The sequence below is a fragment of the Canis lupus genome, chromosome 7 (assembly GCF_003254725.2).
Source record: "Canis lupus dingo isolate Sandy chromosome 7, ASM325472v2, whole genome shotgun sequence".
In the NCBI taxonomy this organism is placed as follows: Eukaryota; Metazoa; Chordata; class Mammalia; order Carnivora; family Canidae; genus Canis; species Canis lupus.
In genome coordinates, this window is record NC_064249.1 from 80,602,453 (window position 1) to 80,627,352 (window position 24,900).

The 24,900-nt window shown below is 51.0% G+C and overlaps 1 protein-coding gene across 5 annotated transcripts in view; it reads left to right on the plus strand.

Annotated features, from left to right (window-relative positions):
• The window catches only part of MAPK4 (mitogen-activated protein kinase 4), a 148,749-nt gene extending 124,693 nt beyond the window's left edge, over positions 1-24,056 (plus strand). For all 5 annotated transcript variants that reach the window (XM_025429656.3, XM_035719040.2, XM_025429658.3 and 2 more), the window contains 4 exons: positions 12,933-13,077; positions 14,490-14,651; positions 18,453-18,654; positions 21,387-24,056. In XM_025429656.3, the coding sequence (XP_025285441.1) occupies positions 12,933-13,077; positions 14,490-14,651; positions 18,453-18,654; positions 21,387-22,086 (1,209 nt within the window). In that variant the 3' untranslated portion in view covers positions 22,087-24,056. The remainder of the gene's footprint in view (positions 1-12,932; positions 13,078-14,489; positions 14,652-18,452; positions 18,655-21,386) is intronic.
• The last annotated feature ends 844 nt before the right edge of the window (positions 24,057-24,900 follow it).

A 24,900-nucleotide genomic window follows, 5' to 3' on the forward strand; every position in this document is an offset into this window, starting at 1 on the left:
GGAGGGCAGGGGTGGGGGGGAATGGGTGACGGGCACTGAGGGGGGCACTTGACGGGATGAGCACTGGGTGTTATTCTGTATGTTGGCAAATTGAACACCAATAAAAAATAAATTTATTATTACAAAAAAAAGAAACGATAAAAAAATAAAAAATAAAGATTCAAGAAAAAATCTATTCATGAGAGACACACAGTGGCAGGCGCTTTCTGGAAGGCCCTTAGTGCGTCTTCCTGAAAGGGGTCTTTGCTCTCAGGCCAGCGCATTAAAAGTGAATCACTTTGGCCCAGCAGGATGTGGTGGTGCAGCATTCTAGGACTCTAGTGCCCTACAGAGGGGTGCTGGGAGACCGGGAGCACAAGCAGATGGGGAAACTGAGGCTGAAGCAGCAAACAAGCCTTCCCTCCTGGTATATCTCCAAACAAGCAAAACACTTGGTCATGTCTTTAAGAACTGTAATAGAATTCAGAGTTCATGGTTTGGACCCTGTGTCGATAATGTCCAAAGCTTTTATCTGTGATGTGAGCTCTCGTTGAATTGGATGACAACCACGTTTCAAGAAAATGCCTTTTAAGAAGCAGCTCATCCCATTGCTCCCACTTTCCTGCTGTTTAAAGTGAGAGGAAGGGGGTGCCTGGGTGGCTCAGTCAGTTAAGCTTGGGCTCGGCTCAGGTCATAATCCTGGGGTTGTGGGATTGAGCCCCATGTCCGGCTCTCAAGTATCAGGGAATCCGCTTCCAATTCTCCCCCCCATCCCCATCCCCCTATGCACGATCTCTCTCTTTCTCTTTCTCTCTCTCTCTCATAAATAAATAAATAAATAAATAAATAAATAAATAAATAAAATCTTTTTAAAGATAAATAGAGAAAAAGAAAAGTTGGAGGAAATACACTGTGCTGAGTGAAATAAGCCAGTCACAAAAGGACATGATGACATGACTCCACTTGTTTGGGTGGTCAGACTCACAGAAAGAGAAAGCACGGGGGGTGGAGTTGCTAGGGGCTGGGGATTTGTTTGCTGGGTACAGACTCACTTCTGTGAAACAGTTGGTGGTGATGGTTGGGCAACGATGTGAATGTACTCAGTGCCACTAAATCGTACGCTTAAAAATGGTTAAGGTGGTGAATTTTATGTGAGGCATATTTTGCCACAATTGAAAGTAAATTATTTTTTAAAAAGCCATTCTAGGGACACCTGGGTGGCTCAGTGGTTGAGTGTCTGCCTTCGGCTCAGGGCGTGATCTTGGGGTCCTGCGATGGAGTCCCACATCGGGCTTCCCACAGGGAGCCTGCTTCTCCCTCTGCTTGTGTCTCGGCCTCTCTCTGGTGTGTCTCTCTATCTTTATGTAAAGAATAAATAAAATATTTTTTTAAAAATGCAGTTCCATCAGGGCACCTGCCTAGCCCAAATCGGTAGAGCATGTGACTTGATCTCAGGGTCGTGAGTTCAAACCCCACTTTGGGTATGGAGCCTACTTTAAAAAACGTAGGGGGGGGGAAAGGGGGTGATGATTCTATCATGATTTTTTTTTTTTTTTTTTTGTAATATCAAGAGAAGTAACCACATGGAGTCTGTAGGCCTATAGAACCTTGACTGGACTTTGGTTGATTTCCATGGAAACTTAGGAAGAGATTGTGAGCCTCACTGGCCGGGATCCCCCAGTGCACAGCGTGGGGACGGAGCAGCCCTGACGAAGTGGACAGCGGCTCAGCACTTCAGGCATCTTGAAGTTAATGACGACTCAGTGCAGCTGACTTGACTGAGTATTTCTTTCCCCATGTGTGTTTTAGCTGCATAAACAGCATGTCCCCAGTGCCTTACCAATGATTATGCTGTACGCTGGGCTTCTTAAGATCGTGTTTCTTTCTTCAGCTTGAGAGATTCCCTGCTGCATATTTTCACGGAAATGAGTTTAATAGAATGAGTTTGGAGTCAGCAATAAGAAAGGCGATTTGGCTGTGGTGTTATTTCTTTTTAAAAAGGCTTCTAGGGATCCCTGGGTGGCGCAGCGGTTTGGCGCCTGCCTTTGGCCCAGGGCGCGATCCTAGAGATCCGGGATCAAATCCCACGTCGGGCTCCCGGTGCATGGAGCCTGCTTCTCCCTCTGCCTGTGTCTCTGCCTCTCTCTCTCTCACTGTGTGCCTATCATGAATAAATAAAAATTAAAAAATAAAATAAAATAATAAAAAATAAAAAGGCTTCTAACATGCCTGATACGGATATCAGCACAAATAAGAATTATACCTTCAGGGCGCCGGGGGGGCTTAGTCAGTTAAGCTTTCGACTCAGGTCATGATCCTGGGGTCCTGGGATCGGGTCCCACATTGGGATCCCTGCTCAGCAGGGAGTCTGCTCCCTCTCCTTCTGATGCCCCCCTGCTTGTGCTCTCTCTCACTCTCTTACTCTCAAATAAAATCTTTAAAAAATTATAGCTTCAGAGGGAAAACACTAGAGAGGAAGGCCCCATGTCTTTGCTTAGAGAGGCCTCTGGGAGTGTTGTTTTATCTAAATGATCTTTTGATGAGTGTCTATAACACAAAGAATTAACCCCTGCTGTGGGTCAGCCTGCTGCTCTGATGGAGAAATCCGCCCGGCCTGTGGGCAAGGCACATCATAAATCCGCAGGGCAGGGCATGATCTGAGAGATCAGCAAGGAGCCGGCTGCCCTCTGACCCCCAGCATCACCTGTCCGCCTGGTGACAGGGAGCCTGCATGGCATCAGTCCGGGTCCCTGAGTACTCGAGTGCCCACCAAAGTCTGAGAAGCAGTGCTTGGGACGTCCACCAGGAGGGTGGTGTTGGCACATCTCTCCACAAGCTTGTCCATGCTGTGCCTGGACGCCTCTGCCTGTTAGGAGCCCAGTCCCCCCTTTGACAGTCCTGATGGCTTTGGAGGCTTTTCTGATGGCAAAGGCAGCAGAGCTGCGTGTTCAGATGAAAGGGGCTGTACGCACAGGCTGGGGTGGAATGCCAGCTTGCCACTTAGCGCCTGTGTGACCATGGATAGATTGCTTACCCTCTCTGTGTCTCTGATCCCTCCCTGTAAAATGCCTACATCAAGGGGCACCCAGGTGACTCAGGGGTTTAGCGTCTGCCTTCAGCTCAGGGCGTGACTCCGGGGTCCTGGGATCAAATCCCACGTGGGGCTCCCTGCGAGGAGAGCCTGCTTCTTCCTCTGCCTGTGTCTCTGCCTCTCTGTGTCTCTCATGAATAAATAAATACAATCTTTTTTTAAAAATTGTTGTATTGAGAGGCCATGCCTCACAGGGCTGTTGTGGGGATGAAGTGAGTTAATCCATATGTAAAGCAGAGCAGTTTGAGGAGCACAGTAAATGTTAGCGGTTATTATCTTACTACATAGACTTCTGTCTCATGCTCTGGCTCACATCTGTCCCCAGAGCCTCAGAGAACAAGCCTAACCCCTCATGCATGTGACAGCCTTGCAAACATCTAAAGGCAGATCTCTGGGTGCCTGGGGGCCTCAGGCAGTTGAGTGTCCAAATCTTACTTTCAATCAGGTCATGATCTCAAGGTCATGAGATCAAACCCCGCAGGCTCCATGCTGCCAACATGTGCCAGAGACTCCTGGTCTGGAAGGTGTATACCAGGTATACCTCCTGGTATGGAAGGTGAGGCTGTGAGAGCCCCCATCCTGGCCTGGAAGTGGGCAGCCCTAAGCAGCTATGAGGGGAGACACCAGCCTTCCCACCTTGTCATCCCCCCACCACACACTCAGCTACAATCGACTGGGCTTTTATTGTTCGGAGAATGTGTACTCACTTAATCCCCCCATCTCCCTGAGGGGCCAGGAGGGTGAAGTAGAAGGCCTGCTGCACCATGGCTTCTCCCCCAGCCTTCACGTCTCAGACACATGAGATCCAGCTAGGGGCAGAGGCAGAGCAAGCTGCACAGACCTGGAGCACCCCCGTGCTGGCTCTCTGAGCAGTGGGTGGTGCCCACCCTTCTGGAGTGGGTTTGAGCAAGGCTCTTCTGAATTCCACCCCTGTCCCTCTGCACAGCGGGTGCTCAGAGCATTAATTATGCCTTCCCTCTGCATCTGTTGGGGGCCCCTAATTACCCTCCTCAGAGGCCAGCTGCTCCTAGATTATTCCCCAAACACCTATGATGCTTTTAAAATCAAAGCCTCCCTTTGGTTGCACCATACCCTAAAAGGAAGCAAAAGGGCTGGTTGGAGCACTAGCTGGGTGAGGCCCGGAGGCCCCCTGACAGGGTCTAGACAGGAAATCTTGTCCAGTTGCCTCCCTGGAGCACCACAGAATCAGCTTCTTACCAGGGACACCAGGGACAGGGTGGGGAGGGAACCTCGGGAAAGGGCAGTTCCAGGCTTGCCTGTTCCGTGCTGAGAGGTGGCCATGGAGAATCGTGGTTGATTCTCACAGGACAGTGCTCCACAAGGGCACACGGGCTGGTGACTGAGGACAGGCTCCTCCACAACAAATGGAGCTGGAACTGTCCCGGCCCTGCAGGTCTGGCAGGAAAGCCTTGGAAAGATAGCTGTTGAGCCGATATGTTTACTGATAAGTGGGCCTCTCTGATAAAACTGAGTGCCCACGCCTGGGGATTCTTTAAAGAAAGAAAGATAGATAGATAGATAGATAGATAGATAGATAGATAGATAGATAGATTCTAGAAGAATTTGACTTTTGCCCCCATGCACTCCACTGAAACTTTTTTTAGATTTTATTTTATTTTTAATAAATTTATTTCTTATTGGTGTTCAATTTCTCAACATACAGAATGACACCCAGTGCTCATCCCATCAAGTGCCCACCTCAGTGCCCATCACCTATTCACCCCCACCCTCCACCCCCCACCTTCCACCACCCCTAGTTCATTTCCCAGAGTTAGGAGTCTCTCATGTTCTGTCTCCCTTTCTGTTATTTCCCACTCATTTTTTTCTCCTTTCCCCTTTATTCTCTTTCACTATTATTTATATTCCCCAAATGAATGAGACCATATAATGTTTGTCCTTCTCCGATTGACTTATTTCACTCAGCATAATACCCTCCAGGTCCATCCATGTCGAAGCAAATGGTGGGTATTTGTCGTTTCTAATGGCTGAGGAATATTCCATTGTATACATAGACCACAGCTTCTTTATCCATTCATCTTTCGATGGACACTGAGGCTCCTTCCACAGTTTGGCTATTGTGGACATTGCTGCTAGAAACATCGGGGAGCAGGTATCCCAGTATTTCACTGCATCTGTATCTTTGGGGTAAATCCCCAACAGTGCAATTGCTGGGTCGTAGGGCAGGTCTATGTTTAACTCTTTGAGGAACCTCCACACAGTTTCCCAGAGTGGCTGCACCAGTTCACATTCCCACCAACAGTGTATGAGGGTTCCCTTTTCTCCGCATCCTCTCCAACATTTGTTGTTTCCTGCCTTGTTAATTTTCCCCATTCTCACTGGTGTGAGGTGGGATCTCATTGTGGTTTTGATTTGTATTTCCCTGATGGCAAGTGATGCGGAGCATTTTCTCACGTGCATGTTGGCCATGTCTATGTCTTCCTCTGTGAGATTTCTCTTCATGTCTTTTGCCCATTTCATGATTGGATTGTTTGTTTCTTTGGTGTTGAGTTTAAGAAGTTCTTTATAGATCTTGGAAACTAGCCTTTTATCTGATACGTCATTTGCAAATATCTTCTCCCATTCTGTAGGTTGTCTTTTAGTTTTGTTGACTGTATCCTTTGCTGTGCAGAAGCTTCTTATCTTGATGAAGTCCCAATAGTTCATTTTTACTTTTGTTTCTTTTGCCTTCGTAGATGTATCTTGCAAGAAGTTACTGTGGCCAAGTTCAAAAACGGTGTTGCCTGTGTTCTCCTCTAGGATTTTGATGGAATCTTGTCTCACATTTAGATCTTTCATCCATTTTGAGTTTCTCTTTGTGTCTGGTGCAAGGGAGTGGTCTAGTTTCATTCTTCTGCATGTGGATGTCCAATTTTCCCAGCACCATTTATTGAAGAGACTGTCTTTCTTCCAGTGGATAGTCTTTCCTCCTTTATCGAATATTAGTTGACCATAAAGTTCAGGGTCCACTTCTGGGTTCTCTATTCTGTTCCATTGATCTATGTGTCTGTTTTTGTGCCAGTAACACTGTCTTGATGACCACAGCTTCGTAGTACAACCTGAAATCTGGCATTGTGATGCCCCCAGCTATGGTTTTCATTTTAAAATTCCCCTGGCTATTCGGGGTCTTTTCTGATTCTACACAAATCTTAAAATAATTTGTTCTAACTCTCTGAAGAAAGTCCATGGTATTTTGATAGGGATTGCATTAAACGTGTAAATCGCCCTGGGTAACATTGACATTTTCACAATATTAATTCTGCCAATCCATGAGCATGGAATATTTTTCCATCTCTTTGTGTCTTCTTCAATTTCTTTCAGAAGTGTTCTATAGTTTTGAGGGTATAGATCCTTTACCTCTTTAGTTAGGTTTATTCCTAGGTATCTTATCCTTTGGGTGCAATTGTAAATGGGATTGACTCCTTAATTTTTCTTTCTTCAGTCTCATTGTTATGTATAGAAATGTCACTGACTTCTGGGCATTGATTTTGTATCCTCCAACGCTGCCAAATGGCTGTATGAGTTCTAGCAATCTTGGGATGGAGGCTTTTGGGTTTTCTATGTAGAGTATCATGTCATCGGTGAAGAAGGAGAGTTTGACTTCTTCTTTGCCTATTTGAATGCCTTTAATGTCCTTTTGTTGTCTGATTGCTGAGGCTAGGACTTCCAGTACTCTGTTGAATAGCAGTGGTGAGAGTGGACATCCCTGTCTTGTTCCTGATCTTAGGGGAAAGGCTCCCAGTGCTTCCCCATTGAGAATGATATTTGCTGTGGGCTTTTCATAGATGGCTTTTAAGATGTTGAGGAATGTTCCCTCTATCCCTACACTCTGAAGAGTTTTGATCAGGAATGGATGCTGTATTTTGTCAAATGCTTTCTCTGCATCTAATGAGAGGATCATATGGTTCTTGGTTTTTCTCTTGCTGATATGATGAATCACATTGATTGTTTTACAAGTGTTCAACCAGCCTTGTGTCCCGGGGATAAATCCTACTTGGTCATGGTGAATAATCTTCTTAATGTAATGTTGTATCCTATTGGCTAGTATTTTGTTGAGAATTTTTGCATCCATGTTCATCAGGGATATGGGTCTGTAATTCTCCTTTTTGGTGGGGTCTTTGTCTGGTTTTGGAATTAAGGTGATGCTGGCCTCATAGAACGAATTTGGAAGTACTCCATCTCTTTCTATCTTTCCAAACAGCTTTAGTAGAAGAGGTATGGTTTCTTCTTTAAACGTTTGATAGAATTCCCCTGGGAAGCCATCTGGCCCTGGACTTTTGTGTCTTGGGAGGTTTTTGATGACTGCTTCAATTTCCTCCCTGGTTATTGGCCTGTTCAGGTTTTCTATTTCTTCCTGATCCAGTTTTGGTAGTTTGTGGCTTTCCAGAAATGCATCCATTTCTTCTAGATTGCCTAATTTATTGGCATATAGCTGTTCGTAATATGTTTTTAAAATAGTTTGTATTTCCTTGGTGTTGGTAGTGATCTCTCCTTTCTCATTCATGATTTTATTAATTTGAGTCTTCTCTCTCTTCTTTTTAATAAGGCTGGCTAATGGTTTATCTATCTTATTAATTCTTTCAAAGAACCAACTCCTGAAAAAAAAAAAAAGAACCAACTCCTGGTTCTGTTGATCTGTTCCACAGTTCTTCTGGTCTCGATTTCGTTGAGTTCTGCTCGAATCTTTATTAACTCTCTTCTTCTGCTGGGTGTAGGATCAAATTGCTGGTTTTTCTCTAAGTCCTTTAGGTGTAAGGTTAGCTTTTGTATTTGAGTTCTTTCCAGTTTTTGGAGGGATGCTTGTATTGCGATGTATTTCCCCCTCAGGACTGCTTTTGCTGTATCCCAAAGATTTTGAACGGTTGTATCTTCATTCTCATTAGTTTCCATGAATCTTTTTAATTCTTCCTTAATTTCCTGGTTGACCGTTTCATCTTTTAGCAGGATGGTCCTTAACCTCCACGTGTTTGAGGTCCTTCCAAACTTCTTGTTGTGATTTAGTTCTAATTTCAAGGCATTATGGTCTGAGAATATGCAGGGGACCATCCCAATCTTTTGGTATCGGTTCAGACCCGATTTGTGACCCAGTATGTGGTCTATTCTGGAGAAAGTTCCATGTGCACTTGAGAAGAATGTGTATTCAGTCGAGTTTGGATGTAAAGCTCTGTAGATATCTGTGAAATCCATCTGGTCCAGTGTATCATTTAAAGCTCTTGTTTCTTTGGAGATGTTGTGCTTAGAAGACCTATCGAGTATAGAAAGAGCTAGATTGAAGTCACCAAGTATAAGTGTATTATTATCTAAGTATTTCTTCACTTTGGTTAATAATTGATTTATATATTTGGCAGCTCCCACATTCGGAGCATATATATTGAGGATTGTTAAGTCCTCTTATTGGATACATCCTTTAAGTATGATATAGTGTCCCTCTTCATCTCTCACTACAGTCTTCGGGGTAAATTTTAGTTTATCTGATATAAGGATGGCTAACCCTGCTTTCTTTTGAGGACCATTCGAATGGTAAATAGTTTTCCAACCTTTTATTTTCAGGCTGTAGGTGTCCTTCTGTCTAAAATGAGTCTCTTGTAGACAGCAAATAGATGGGTCCTGCTTTTTTATCCAGTCTGAAACCCTGTGCCTTTTGATGGGGTCATTAAGCCCGTTCACGTTCAGAGTTACTATTGAGAGATATGAGTTTAGTGTCATCATGATATCTATTCAGTCCTTGTTTTTGTGGATTGTTCCACTGAACTTCTTCTTAAAGGGGAATTTTAAGAGTCCCCCTTAAAATTTCTTGCAGAGCTTGTTTGGAGGTCACATATTCTTTCAGTTCCTGCCTGTCTTGGAAGCTCTTTATCTCTTTCCATTCTGAATGAGAGCCTTGATGGATAAAGTATTCTTGGTTGCATGTTCTTCTCATTTAGGACCCTGAATATATCCTGCCAGCCCTTTCTGGCCTGCCAGGTCGCTGTGGAGAGGTCCGCTGTTACCCTAATACTCCTCCCCATAAAAGTCAGGGATTTCTTGTCTCTTGCTGCTTTAAGGATCTTCTCTTTATCTTTGGAATTTGCAAATTTAACTATTAAATGTCGAGGTGTTGAACGGTTTTTATTGATTTTAGGGGAGGATCTCTCTATTTCCTGGATCTGAATGCCTGTTTCCCTTCCCAGATTAGGAAAGTTTTCAGCTATGATTTGTTCAAATACAGATTCTGGCCCTCTGGCCCTTTCGGCACCCTTGGGAACCCCAATTAAATGTAGATTTTTCTTCCTCAGGCTTTTGTTTATTTCCCTTAATCTATCCTCATGATCTTTTAATTGTTTTTCTCTTTTTTCCTCCGTTTCTCTCTTTGCCATCAACTTGTCTTCTATTTCACTCACTCGTTCTTCCACCTCGTTAACCCTCGTCGTTAGGACCTCTAGTTTGGATTGCATCTCATTTCATTGATTTTTAATTTCTGCCTGATTAGTTCTAAATTCTGCAGACATGAAGTCTCTTGAGTCCTTTATGCTTTTTTCTAGAACCACCAGTAGCTTTATAATAGTGCTTCTGAATTGGCTTTCTGACATTGGATTGTAATAAAATTTTGTAACTGTGGGAGAGAGGATTCTTTCTTTTGGGGTGAGGTTTTCCTTCTAGTATTTTTCTCGGTGCAGAGTGGCCAAAAACAAGTTGTATTGGGAAAAGGAGAAAGAGAGAGGAGAGAAAGAAGGAAAGAAAAGAGAAAAAGAAAAGAGACAAAAGGAAGAAAAAAGGGGAAGAAAAAGATAAAAAAAAAAGATAGGGAAAAAAGGGGGTGGGGGAAGCAAACAGGAAGCAAAAAGAAAAAAAAACACGGGGGAGTATCCTCTGATTCTGTATACTGTAAGTCCCTTGACTTCCCCTGGAACTTTCCAGTGCTGCTTGGTCAATAATTTGTTTTTCCCCTGTCCATCTAGCTGGTCTTCTGGGGGAGGGGCCTGCTGTGCTGATTCTTAGGTGTTAGCACTTGGGGGAGCTGCTCTGCCCCCTGCCTGGTGCAGGGCTCAGTGGGGGCTGTTTACCCCGTGAGGCCCCAGGAGGAACAACCGCAGGGGCAGCGGCCAGCTCGGGACCCTGGAGTCAGCTCCCGCAGTAGCTCCAGAGCTCTCCGTCTGCAGGGCCTGGAGGCTCCGGGGCGGGCCGCTGATCTGCTCAGCTCGGGGCAGGAGCGTCCTTGCTGTCCTGGGCCCTCCCGGCTTCTGCCTGTCCCGGAGGGAGGCCGGATCCTGGGCTGTGTCCCCGGCGCCCTGTGCTCTCGAGCCTGCGCTGTTGGATTCAGCTCCAGGCCGCGCAGCCCCCTCCGCACGGAGCCTCTTCCTCTGCCCGAGCCCCTCTGAGCTGCTCCCGCCCCGCAGCCCCCTCCCCGGAGCCGCCCCCGAGCTCCCCCGAGCTGCTCCGGGTCCCGCCGTGCACGCTGCAGCCTTTAGGGAGCTCGGCGCCTCTCCCGGGGCGCAGGTGTCTGTTAGTGTCCCCGGGAGCCCGAGGGCATCCCCGCCCTCCTGGGTCCTGCTCCAACTCCCTGGGAGCGCCTTTCCACCCGGGAAGATTGGTGAAGCTCCTGCTTCTCCTAGAAGGTGTTCTCCTGTCCTGGGGGCGCGCCCAGGCCTTAGCCCGGCTCCTTGCGGGGCCCCTCCCCCTTGGATGCCTTTTGTTTCTTTATTTCTTTTTCCCCGTCTTCCTACTTTGATAGAAGCGCAAACTCTTCTCACTGTAGCATTCCAGCTGTTCTCTCTTTAAATCTCAGGCCGAATTCGTAGATTTTCAGGATGATTTGAAGGTTATTTAGGTAATTTGGTGGGGACAGGTGATTTGGAGACCCTACTCTTCCGCCATCTTGCCCTTCCCCCAAAAAAAAACCTAGATTTTAAAATGCAAAATTGACTTAAATATTTTCAGCATTCTTTAGACAAGTAGTTTAGCTTTCCAGCTTAAATAAGAAGAATTCTCAACTTAGTGGTAGGAAATATAGTCAAGGGATACAGACAGGTTATATACCTGGGAGTTGGAAGAGGAAAGGAAAAAGGGAGGTGTCCAAAAGGATCTTGATTTGCTAAAGAAGACTCTCAGGATCCACTGAAACTTTCTTGAACTCAGATCACCAGGATCATGCTGTAAGCCCCGGAGCATCTTCCGCTTGAATGCCTGGGGCTGAGGGCAGGACCCCTGCCACCACCCCCGTCCCACAGCTGTCCCCTCCCCACTTCCCCAGGCTCCTCTGGCTCTGGAGCCTGCCAGGGGACACTGCAGCTTCCCACGTTTTCCTCTGCCCAGTGGCTTCTGAAACACATCAGTGTGTCCTCTGTGTTCAAAAGGGCTTGAGGGGCAAGTGACCATAGGGAAGCGGCCGGTGCTGGTCTTTCACTCCAGAGTAAGGAAGAGCTACGGTGAACTTTCTCAGCCAACATTGTGACCTGGCCCAGGGCAGCCTCATCCATGCAAATATCTTGCTTTTACTTTCAAGTCAGGTGTTTGAGAAGGAGGGCCGCTGTGTCCCCACTTCAGTTCTAGATGCTGCAGGCAGGCAGGGGCTAATGACAGGAAGTGCCATCCAGTGACAGACAGCTCACTCCCATCAGAGCACCTCCCCTCCTCTCGCCTCCCTCTGCGTGACTCTGCTTGTGTCTTCCTCTGACAACCTCAGCCTCTGACCTGAAAATAAATCAGGGAGTCTATAGGAGTTCGTAGGGTTGGAGCATTGAGGCCAGGAATGCAAAGGCTGTGGTCACCTCCTCTTTCCCCCTTCCCTCCACCAGTGTGAGGCCCTACTCTGAAGAAACACGTACCACAGAGGAGAGGGAACTGCTTTCATACCACAGGGCTCTCAGAAGGTCTGAAACACTTAATAAATCCTTGCTGAACGAAGAAAGGGATTCTGGATCAATGCATCAAAAGCTCCTGGGTATTTGGGCTTCTTAACGTGTCATCTGCTTAAGCCTTGGTCTGTGTTTACTTCAGATGCCAGATGGGGAGTTACATCAGCTGGTGCAGGACCATATCTGGAATCTGACACTGGATGCCCTCCGTCTGAATTGTCCCCTCTTGACCCTCCAACCAGGTCCACCTTCTCAATCTAGAGAGACAGTTCCAAGTAACCCAAGTGGATACCCCCCAGGTTATACTGTTGGACTCACGCTCTTGATTATGTAGAGAACAGTCACCAGCTGGCCTGCCTGTATTTCCCATTCTCTGCTAAATGCTTCCATCACCACCAAAGCTTGTCGGGATTCCACCCCAGGCCATAGATCCCTGAGCAGGGGCTGAAATCAGCTAGGATGCCGATCGCCCCACAATCCAGGACAGGTGGAGCTCCCTGAGCCCTCTGGGCCAGCCAACGCTGCACCCACTGGGCTGCGCAGGGCTGTTGCGATACCCTTCACCCGCACCCCTTACCAAGCTGGCCTTGTCCATTTTTAGCAGGGGCTTGGCTTCTCTGGCAGTTGTCACATTAAATCGAGTCCTCAGCACCAAAGCAACTGGCTCGATTTCACATGTACAGCTGTTGCTGAGACTGACCCCTCGGTCAGTGAAAGCCCAGGTTCTCATCACTACTCTGTTGATGGTGGTAATGCACTTGAGTTTGGCTCCTCTGTATCCAGCCTCTGACTAGGTGAGGGCACATTTGTTGTGCATGGTTACATCCAGTTGGGGTGAGACAGTCTTCCTCCCAGAATGTTGGTATCTGGCCTCCCTACCACAGAGGAGAATCCCTGAGCCTCAGGGAAGGACGGGGAGCTATCTCTGGGTGGAGAGAAATAAGAAGTCACCTGGGAGAAAGGGTATCTGCACGTGGCTGACCACCGGAACCTGGGGTTTTGTCTTCCAGGGTTATCTGTCGGAAGGGCTGGTAACTAAGTGGTACCGCTCACCCCGCCTGCTCCTGTCCCCTAACAACTACACCAAAGCCATCGACATGTGGGCCGCCGGCTGCATCCTGGCCGAGATGCTCACGGGCAGAATGCTCTTTGCTGGTGAGTCCCTAACCGTGCCATCTTCCTTCTCCTCTGCCATCATTCTGTAAGAAGGGAGGGAGCTCACTGCAGCAACCAACCAATCGAACAAACCAAACCCATGCCAATCACCAAACATCCTATCCTTTCTCTTTAAAATGACCTTTATGGCTTTATGCACCTACTTGGAGGCACCTTAACCTCTTGAGGGCAGAACTTTCAGAATCAAGTAATGACATATTCAAACACCTGAGATGGACTGCTGGACCATCCATCCTCCATTCTCAGCCCCGTCGTCCTCTCTCCCTGCCACTGTGAGCAGTCAGTCTGGAGTGTTTGTCTGGAGAAGGGACCTGACAAGGGGCTCCCACGGTCCCCGAATCGACCCTCCATGAGTCCCCATGGGGGAGGCCTCCTCATGATGGGGCCTGAGCTGCAGGCATTCCTGGGGCAGAATCCCAGCATTCACATATGCTCAGTGCTACACCCGAAATCACGGGGGACACAGAAGAGCACCACTGAGGGCAGGCCGGAATCCCATAGGAATCCGTGGTAAGGGCAGGGCACCCTGAGCAGCCAGATGAATCTGGGGACTTCTCAAAGATACAAAGTCTTGGTTAAGGGTTTAAACTGGGAGAAATAAGTGGGAAGGCTACTCAAGCACAGAGGGAAGTGGAAGCAGTGGGAGAAAGAAGAGCCTGAAGGTGGGAGGACAGCAAGGAGAGGCCCAAGCACACCGCCGTGCTGCAGCACTGGTCCAGCCTCAGTGTTCGGGTGGCAAAGGGGAGTTGCCTTCCTGAGACTCATGGACTGAGCTACTTACAGACGAGCACCCAGCCCGATGCCTGGCATGCAGAAGGTGCTCAGTAAGTCATTACTTGGCGAAGGAATGAGGGAGCGAGGACTGAATGAATGCCTGACTCCGTCCTGCCCCAAACTCTTCTCCCCCACACCTGGCACAGCCTGTCTTCCTCCCTCTGCCCGAAGGAGCACGAGATGCATTCCAAAGCCAGTTTGTTATTTCTGACTGTCCGCCTCCTCATTAGGGTCCTCCTGATTGGAAACAGCAGGTGAGGCTCAGCCCTGGCCTCAAAATCACTTCCTTTCCCGACCTACTAGAGGACACACAGGGACGAGTGTGGGAAGGCAGGCGGGGAAGCCTTGCGCCCAGGTGTCCCTGTCCCCGTGGTCTGGCTAACTCCATGTGTGTCAGACTCGAGCATCGCAGAGGCAGAGACATTCGACCCACCAAGCCCCAGAGTTGGCCAGCGCCCTGCCTACACTCGCACAGCAAGTCAGTGGCAGAGTGAAGAGCAGAACCCAGGTCCCCGGCCCGGGGCTCAGTGTGCCCACCCCTGCGCTGCCCCTCCCGGGCTGCCCGCCGCCCCAGCGCTTGGGCCACACACTTACCTGGCTGGTGTTTGGCTCCGCAGGGGCTCACGAGCTGGAGCAGATGCAGCTGATCCTAGAGACCATCCCTGTGATCCGGGAGGAGGACAAAGACGAGCTGCTCAGGGTGATGCCGTCCTTCATCAGCAGCACCTGGGAAGTGAAGCGGCCGCTGCGCAAGCTGCTCCCCGAAGTGAACAGTGAAGGTACCTCCACCTGACAGCCCGGCCAGCACCCAGGAGGCTGCGCTCTGGTCTCACCTGGGGCTCTGGGCGGGTGGTCCCCTTCCTGAAGGACGCAGATCAAACACATGAGGCCAGGGCCACTCCAGTGCGGCGGGATCTGCCTGGCTACGTCCAGACACAGTGTTCCTGGGCCCTGGGTTGAGCCTTCAGGCAGCCCTCAAGGCAGCCACTGGTGGCCCTCCATAGACTCCCCATCTTTGCTTCCTTTTCCTTGTTGTCTTTCCCTTGCCTTCCTCCCTCTCCTCCTTCATCTTTCTCTCCATGCTCCTCTTGATGATGTGGTTGCAGAGAACACGAGTTTTATGATCTTGAGACCCAGACTCAATTCCCTGGTCCATCGGGAGTAGCTGTTGGGCCTTGAGTAAGGTTTCTAACCTCTCATCTCAGTTCCCTTAACTGTAAAATGGGCACAGCAATCCACGTTACACGGGGTCAGCGTTACAGGTCAGTAAAGTAGAATGTGTAAACCCTGGGCTCCATCATCTTAGATGTTAACATTGGGGTGCCTGGGGGCTCAGTCTGTGAGGTGTTTGCCTTGGGCTCAGGTCATGATCTCAGGGTCCTGGATCGAGCCCAGAGCTCAGCAGGGAGCCTGCTTGCCCCACCCCTGCTCTTATTCTTTATGTCCCTCTCTCAAATAAATGAATAAAATCTTTTTGAAGAATGTCAACATTATCACTGTGCCTCATGCCTGCCAGAGGCTTCCTTAGGAGACCCCTACCTATATTAGGTAGGCTACAGTTTCAGCCAATTGTAATAGGGACCCAAATTCTCAATGGCTTAAATATGATTTATTTCTTATTTAAAAAAAAAAGTTTATTTCTCTCTTATATAATAATCACAAAGCAGACAATCCAGGGCCTGCCCTCTTAGGGTATCACCCCTTACTCCTGGAGGAAGGGGGAGAAGGAGGGCAGGTCCTTTTGTCCTTAAGGGCATGAAGCACAATTGTACACCTCACCTCCACTCAGGTTCTGTGGGCCAGAACTTGGTCCACCGCCCCAGTTCGCTGCAGTGGAAACTGTGAAGTGGGTGTTTACTCCATGCCACTTCGTGTCCACTGTTATGAATGGAACCATCAGGAAACCAAGAGAGACTAGGAGTGTCTTTAACAATGTCCTTGGCCATGATCCCCACTCAGTCATAACAGCCTCAGTTTTCTCTTCATTAAAGGAAAGGAGGGATCATTTCCTTCACCACAAACTAAGACTCAGCCCTACTACACTTGAGTCCTAGGGCCCTGTAGAAATCCCTCCACGAGATGAGAGGTGCATCTGCCTCTCAGAAATTCTGGATCAGAGATGTGTCACCCATGTCCCCTCCCCCAGGCAACAGCACACACATGCAGCAGCCCCTTGGTGACTCAAGGCTCAGAGTGCTAGGCTTTGTCTCAGCTCCTCACCGTTGTCCGCAGCATCCGCCAACATGTATGAAGCCACCACAGTGCTAGGGCTGGAAGTTAGAGACACGAGTGGTGCTCTCGCTGGGAAGACAGGGAACACCTGCCAGAGGTGGGAAAAAGTCTAAGGAACACGTCCTAAGGGGCCAGTGAGAGCTCTGGGTATTTGGGGAGAGGAAGGGAATCACGCACACTGAGAGGGACAGAGCAGCTGGCTGGGGGCATAGGGTGAGGGCCTGGGTCAGCCAGACCAGTCACAGACCTCGTGGCAGGAAGTGAGGCTGCAGAGGCGAGAAGGGCTGAGAGCCTATGAGTTTGGGCTCCACCCGATAGCTGGACAGGGGTTCACTAGCACCAGGCTTGCTCCGCCTCCCAATTGAGCCAAAACTCACCCCCAACCAAAATTCTCTCGCCTGCCTCTGGCCTTGGAAAGTTGGCCTTGACAAAAGGTCACCCCTGGCTTTAGGAAAATGAGGGGTCACCAGAATAAAGTACAGGTGGGGGAAAGGGCGCCAAGCCCCTATCAGGGGCACCAGCTGCTGGCCTGAGGCCCCTCCCTTGCTGTACCTTCAAGGCCGGGTGTGTCTCTGGCTGTAGCCCCCAGAGCTCGAAGGGCAGCCTGGATGACGCTGTGGTCCCCCAGCAGGAGGATGGCAGGAGAATGGAGATGGGCCCCGGGACCATCAGGTCCAAGTGTGAGTTCCAAACTCCATTTACTCTGAGAAGTAAATGTATCACAAGTGACAAATCGATGAGGAAAACTGGAAATGAGCAATAGGATTTCTCTGGGTGACGCAGGATTGGGGGCCCTAGGGCCCGGCCCCCTGCCTCCCAATCTCCAGAGATGCCTCTGAGAATCCTTCCAGAACCCCGAGGGCTCTGGGAAGTCCCGTTTGGAGTTCAGCGTGCCTTCAGAACACGTGGGGAGGCAGGGCCCAGAAAAGGGGAGGTGGGGGATGGCAGTGGCAGCTGGTCTCCACACTGAGGAAGAACAAAGCTCGTGCTGTGGTTCTCCCTGTGGAACCTTCAGGGGGACCCTGCTCGCAGCATGCACATTTTGGCAAGTCCGCACAGACCGGGGGAGCCTGGGCGCCCCAGGGCCCAGTATCTGCCAACCTCAACACACTGCTGTCCCCTGGTACCAATGTCCAGCTGAAGCCAGGGGGAGACCGCGAAGAGACTCCTGCAGGAGGTTTTTATGTGTCCGGCCTGGGGGTGCAGTGCACACATCATGCCCACCCCACCCACGGGCCCCAGTCACACAGCCTCACTGAACCACAGGGGAGGCTAGGAGGTGCAGGCCGGGGTGCCAGCGGAGGAGCTTGCACAGTCACAGGGAAGAGAGAACATGCTGCCTTGGGGGAACGCAGTGAGCGGAGCGAGGCTGGCGGGGAAGGTGGAGGGGCCAGCCCGGAGCCCAGCAGCACCAGAGCGGGGCCGCGCACCCGAGAGCCCAGCTCTCCCCAGCCCGGTGATCTGTGGGGCTCCTGCAGGTGTGCAGCCCTGGCCCAGAGGCAGCCTCTGAGCCCAGGGCTCTCGGCAGTGGTCCGAGTCACTGCCCCCTTCTTGATCTTTCGGTCTAGGCATATGGAGCCTTACCACGTCCTCCTGGGAGGCCAGTGACCTTCTGAATCCATCACTTACCTGAATCACTGATGGATTTTCCTGCAGAGAGACCCGGGGCCGGTGTCAGGGGCAGGGTCGTGGTGCTGGCTGAGGCTCCTGAGCTCTGTGGCATTCCTCCCTTGCCATGTGGCCGGTAACAGCATGAGCCAAGCCATGATTTAAATGGAGCCTCCAGCACTGAGAGGTAATATAAACCTCCAGTCCAGAGCTGCCCTGAGATGACCCAGGGCAGAGCCCATAAGCAGACAGCCGTCCCTGCCCCCGCCCCTGCTTGGGAGGAAGGACACCGTCCTGCATGCAGAGATGAGGTGTGGCCAGTGTGCACCCACATCACCTGACGTGCTGCCCAAATCTTGATATACTTTCATGCTGCTTGGCAACCAGCCACCAAACAAGGCTTCTCAGTGTCCCACAGTGTCCCACAATCCGCCACAAATGGGAGTGAGGATAGGGAACCTCGGTGTCCCCCGACCACATGAGTGGAGCCACCTGTGAGGTGTGTCCCATGCTCTCTCCTAGAGACATTTTCTGGGTCTCTGCTTATCCATTCAGGAAGACAAAAAAGCAGTATCTGCTCTGAATTCATCCCTGGATGGTGGTGAGGATCACCAGGGAGGAAGATGGCCAAAAACCTTTTTACAAACGGGAAAGTACAAAAAAATGTCACCATGCTGAGGACTCATTCTCTGCAAGGCAGGGCAATGAATGACCTTCATGTCTTGTTTTGCTCCCCGCAGCCATAGACTTTCTAGAGAAGATCCTGACCTTCAACCCCATGGATCGCCTAACAGCAGAGATGGGGCTGCAGCACCCCTACATGAGCCCATACTCGTGCCCTGAGGATGAGCCCACCTCGCAGCACCCCTTCCGCATTGAAGACGAGATCGATGACATCCTGCTGATGGCCGCCAACCAGAGCCAGCTCTCCAACTGGGACAGGTACAGTTCCAGGGGCCTCCAGCCCTGGAGTCTAGAATCCACATTCTCATCCTTCCATGTCTGTCTTGCCTTTGGTCCTCCCTGACCTTTCCCTCTGCCTCCCAAGCCCTAAAGCCTATGGGATGCTTTCCCTCATTAGTTTACTGCCTTTCTCTCCTGCCCCCAGGTACTCCTGGCAAATGAGCATGTGTGGGTCCGGGGCCTTCCTTTGTGTAACACAGACACCACTCCTCTTCTCCCTGCCTGAGTGTACTAGAGCCAGGGCTCAATACAATGTTCAGCAACACTTAAGGAGTTCCCATCACTGGAACTCACTTCTAGCAGACTGGGACTCTGCCCTAGAGAAGCAGACTGCGCCAGTGCACAGCAAGGAGACAATGCGACATTGATTAGTGCACAACACTTCTGCATGGTCCACATCGTTGGCACCTCCCAAGAGTGCCATTAAGGGGGTGCCATTATTATTACTGCCCAGTGACACACAACGAAGCCACAACGCAGAGAGGGGAGACACTGGTGTCTTGCCACACAGCTGATGCCTGCCTTGGGTGGGGCCTCCTTGATCTGTGTCTATGTCAGACACTGTGGAGCAGTCACAGGACCCTTGCCTGCCACACGGGGCTTGGCCTCCAATCCTTCCCAACACTGTGTGCCCGGAAGTCACTACTAGTGACTCAGGATTGGATAGAACACACATTTTTTAACAATCTCTGTAGGCATGTTGGTTTCTCAGGTCTCTTCCTGCTCTGACGTTGCAATCAGGCAACGAAACATTTGGGTGTCACCATCTGCTAATCCTGGGAGGGAGAGCCAAGAGCTGCTCAGTTTAGAAATAGAAGTCAGGGGCTTAACAGCCAGGACTTGGAGGGGCCCTATGTGGGAGCTCCACTGTTGTGAGAAGGTGACAGCTAGTTATGTAAGTGACAGATGAGCAAGTTCTCCTTTTCAGTCATTTGACAGATGATGGGTTTCAGATGAAGGAGGCACTGAGGGAGGGCCAGGGCAACGTTGCTATTTTTGGAGAGGTTTGTTGGTTTGTAGCTGTCGATTGTTTCATCAAGAGTTGCCAGCAGATAGAGATTAATGAAGACTCTTTCTTCTGCCACCCCCATGCTTTTCCCGCCTTAGACTGTGGTCCCTGCAGCCCGGCCTCCTCTACTCCATAGCATTTGAGGACACAGAGCACTGGCCCAGAGAGGCCCATGCCACGCTTCTCATGACTGTGATGCAGGGTTGGTGCCAAGAAAACTATCACAGGGGTTCTTTGGCCACTGCTGACCAACTCTGACCAATTCTCAACCTGACACAGCTCTGTTCCTGACTTTCCCATCACACCTGCATGCAGGAGATGGGCAGTCAATGGCAGGCTCCTCCCTACAGGCCCTCCTGCTTTGTGCAAATGGCTTAGCCTTTGAACAGCAGTGTCCTCATCTGTAAGGCAGCGTGATAGACTAACTCCACAGAGTCTCTATGAGGACCTCAGAGAACCAGCATTTGGCCCCTGGTGTGTAGCAGCCAAGGATTAAGGGTCTTCACAGGTTCTTCCTCCTAGAAGTTTCTGTGATCTCAAAGACCCTCATGGTATGAGGCAGTTTTCACCTCTGGGGGGTGATTCCTGCCCTCCTGATGTCACTTGGAGAGAGGGCGGGCAGTCTTGGCCCTTTGCTGTGCCTCACAAACCACATGGTGTAGACTGCTGCTGTGTGCCTGCCCTCTCACAGCCGAACCTGCCCGTCCTTGGTGTGTTAGTTTTCCTGTGTGAGCACTAGGCACCCTATACCATGAGCAGCTGGCTGCTGGCTTCCCCCTCCCCTTTGCTCCCTGCCTCCCTCCACATGGTTCTGCAGAGAACACCCTGCACCTGGAGGAGGGGGCCCAGCTCGAGCTGCAGCCTGCACACCTGGCCTGCCCTTCATTTGCTCTTGGGTAACTGACTGCTCTCTGTGGCTGCAGGGCAGCTGACAGGAGGCAGAGTTCCAAGGATCTTTGGCCTCTCCTGAGGGTGTCTGTAATCTTTCCGCAGACCCCACCTGCACTGCACTGATGCAGGGTGCTGGGGGCATCCCACCAGGTCCACTAGGGCAAGAGTTCTGAGCCCTGGCTCTATCTTTGCATCACCTGGGGTGTATTCAAACCACGCTGATAAAAAACCTCAGTCTAGACCTACAAATCCAAATTGAGGGTGTGGGAGGATTCTAGTCTGAGCCAGGGCTGAGAGGCACTTATTAGGGCCCTGCTGCTTAAAGTGTGGTCCCTGGACCAGCAGCATCAGCCTCACCTGGGACCTTGTTAGAACCACAGACTCTCAGGCCCCCTCTTGGAGTCCCTGGATCAAGAGCCTCAATTTAACAAGGGTGGTGGGCGATGTGTGTGCATGTCAGAGTTTGAGGAGCACTGCACAGGTGGATCCCCTTGAAAGGAGGTTCCATGAGGACAGGGGATTTATTGTTCTGTTCGCTGCTGTGTCTGGAGTGTCAGTGTCTGGCACACAGGACGGTGTTGAAGCAGTAGCTGTAGGGCGTTGAATGACTACAGCATAACTACAAGGGTTAAGCCAAAAAAAAATACCCCATTACCCAACCCCCTTGGGAAGCAGGGGTCCCAGGACCTGAGCACTGGGAAGGAATGGAAAGGCAGTCTGAGGGGGCAGGCAGGGACCAGGGGCGTGCCCGCCCGGGAGGCCAGCTCACCCGGGGGTCCAGTGAGGGGCTCCAATCACCCCTCTGCCCTAGGTACCCCGTGAGCCTGTCATCCGACCTGGAGTGGAGGCCGGACCGCGGCCAGGACGCCAGCGAGGTGCAGCGCGACCCCCGCGCGGGCTCGGGCTCGGCGGCGCTGGCGGAGGACGTGCAGGTGGACCCGCGCAAGGACTCGCAGGGCAGCTCGGAGCGCTTCCTGGAGCGCTCGCCCTCGTCCATGGAGCGCGCCTTCGAGGCCGACTGCGGGCGCTCCTGCGACTACAAGGTGGGCTCGCCCTCCTACCTGGACAAGCTGCTGTGGCGCGACAGCAAGCCACACCACTACTCGGAGCCCAAGCTCATCCTGGACCTGTCGCACTGGAAGCAGGCGGCCGGGCCGCCCCCCAGCGCCAGGGTGGCCGCGGACCCCGGGCCGCGCGAGGACGAGCCGGCCAGCCTCTTCCTGGAGATCGCGCAGTGGGTGCAGAGCACGCGGGGCGGCCCCGAGCCTGCCAGCCCGGCCCCCGGCAGCCCCGAGCGCCGCCCCGCCGCCTCCCCGCCCAGCCGCGCGGCCCCGGAGGACGGCGCCAGCCCCCAGTTCGACCTGGACGTGTTCATCTCCCGCGCCCTGAAGCTCTGCACCAAGCCGGAGGACCTGCCCGACAGCAAGCTGGGTGACCTGAACGGCGCGTGCATCCCCGAGCACCCCGGCGACCTGGTGCAGACCGAGGCCTTCTCCAAAGAAAGGTGGTGAGGGAGGGCGGGAGCTTGGCCGGGGAGGCCCCGGGGAGGCCCCGGGGAAAGCGGGGCCTGGCAGGAAGGGCCCCCACCCCCGGCACCTCCACCACCCCTTCCACCCCTCTCTGCTCGCTGCCTTGGGGTCAGCAGAACACAGGAAGGATCCGAGGAGGGAGAAGAAGTTCCATTTCTTCAACTGCCTTAATAATTAGCCTTTAACCTCTGGGAGCAGGTTTGGACAGGAGCCTAGTTTGGGGGTTGATCACTTTCCCAGAGAAGAGGGGGCCCTTGGGTTTTATAAGCGGCAGCCTGTCGCGAAGAACAGTGTCTTAGACAGCAGCCTGCCAGCCCTACCCCCTGGCCGGGTGCAGGTGGGTCTTGCTGACCCAGTGCCGAAACCATCTGGTCTGAACAGCCCCCCCCCCCCCCAGCAGAAGGACAGTGAGGCCAAGACGAGCCAAGTAATGCACTTACCCTCAGGCGAACCCTGTAGCCCCAGCTCACAGGCCCGTGTCTGTCTGCTCTAAAATGTCTTCCTCTGCTGGGCTCACTGTGGCTTTCCAGTCCAAGAAAATTTGGTCCAAGATGTTTCTTCCCTGCCCATTACCATCTGAGCTGTTCCATCTTTTATTCAGAGCAAAGTTTCTTGTATTCCAAAATGGGATAGGAAGCCAGTTTTACCCTCGAGGCCAACCATCTATTTTCTGGTTCCTCAAGTGCTTAAATATTCCCCTCCCCAGCACCCTTGTATTTGCTTCACCCCCGTGTGGTCTGAAAACCCTGTTTCAGGTCAGACCGGTTTGGGGGGCTGTGGGTACAAGAACTCCTCTTCCGGACCTGTGCACACACCTCCCCCAGAACTCCCTATGCACTTTCCTGACACATGCACGGATGCAGGCTTTCAGCCCCAGTTCCCCCAGGGGATGCCCTACACAGCAGTGTTTGAGGACAGCAGTTCTAGTAATGCCTGCAGCCCCACACCCAGCCACACACACAGAGCCCACCCGCAGACGTGCAGAACTCCTCTCCCAGCCTACCTCGGGAACTAATATTCTAGGCGTGAATTACTCATTTGGAGTAAGCAGGGCCCTGAGGTGCCTGCCATGGAGCAAATGTGTTAGGAGAGAAAATTTCACACGGGACCATCATGCTTCGTTAACACTTACCTTGACTTTGATCATCTGTTTAGCCCTGGCAAAGAGCAGGCCCTGAAGAAATGCATTGAAAGCAAGTGGCCTTGCAGGCAAGTAACCCAGAAAGGTAGGAAGATGCGAAAGGCAGGGTCCTCACGGGTCAAAGACTTTACGGGTCAGGCAGCAGCATAGAGACCCCAAGACACCGTCAAAGCAGCCATGCCCCTCATGGCTCAGGCCAGGATGAGCTCGGAGCATGCACCCTGGGAGGTATACTCACGCCCAGAGCCTGGGAAGCTGGTGGATGGCCACAGCAGGCCCTCATGGGAGCATAGTCCACCTCTGGAAGGCTGTGCCAGTCCTGCCACTGGTAGTCTTCTCCCCCCTGCACCCCTAGGATACCTTTGGGAGGTCTAGCCAGTCCATAAGCAGAGGACTCCCAGCGTTGGCCTTGGGCTGTGCTCACCCACCCTCAATAGCACCTGAAACCTATCCGCTAACTAGGAGTTGTACATTGAAACCTGCAATACATTAGAAACTTATATTTAAAAACAGAATTAATCACACTGACCAATTTTTAAATGGAAAATATGTAAATATGAAGTGTTTGGATTTCTTTTTTTCTTTCTTTTTTTTTTTTTTTTTAAGAAAAGGAAATATACACCACTCCTCACATGCCATTTGTCCTCAGAGGGCGGCTTTACTTTTTTTGGTAAAGGAATAAGCTGCTGACCTTAACCAGGAATTCATATATAACTGTTATTATAGAGGAATTGTTATAACTACTCACGTTTTAAGAAGATCTATTAAACTTGATCAGGACGGGCCAAATAAAGTTTTATTGGAACACAGATTCCTGTATTCATTTAATATCTCTCATTCATTGGGATCCCTGGGTGGCGCAGCGGTTTGGCGCCTGCCTTTGGCCCAGGGCGCGATCCTGGAGACCCGGGATCGAATCCCACATCGGGCTCCCGGTGCATGGAGCCTGCTTCTCCCTCTGCCTGTGTCTCTGCCTCTCTCTCTCTCTCTGTGACTATCATGAATAAATAAATAAAAAAAAATCTTAAAAAAAAAAAATCTCTCATTCATTTACACATCACCTGACCCTGTCTTGGGCAGCGGCTGGTTCGTTGGAGCCTGGTTGGCTTCTCCCTGCGTCCCTGAAGCCAGGGTTTTGAGGGGCTGGAGTTGGAAGGAAGGAGAGTGGAGAATCTATAGAGATTGGTAGTCAGGGAAGTGATTCCAGAACCACCTGGGTCAGTTCTGGTGTCTGTACTGTAGATTTCTTTTTTCCTTTTTTTAAAAAGATTTTATTTATTTATTCATGAGAGACAGAGAGAGGCAGAGACACAGGCAGAGGGAGAAGCAGGCTCCATGCAGGGAGCCCAGTGTGGGACTCGATCCTGGGACCCCAGGGTCCCTAGGTCCACTTCCTCATTAAAAATGAAAATCAACGACAAAACACCAGCCCTTGGAGTACTTGGCCAGGGCACGATCTCCCTTCTGTAAGGCATATGTGCCTCTCTTACAGGAGAAACTCCCGTGTGCAGGTTTGTGCTGTGATGACTCTCTTCCCTGAGCAACCCCCTACTGCTGCCGTAGTGGCTAGACCAGGGTGCACACCTGACCCAAGCTGAGCCATCATATTCTCCCTCCTGGGAATTTAATTTAAGATGCAGAGATGCCTGTTGATC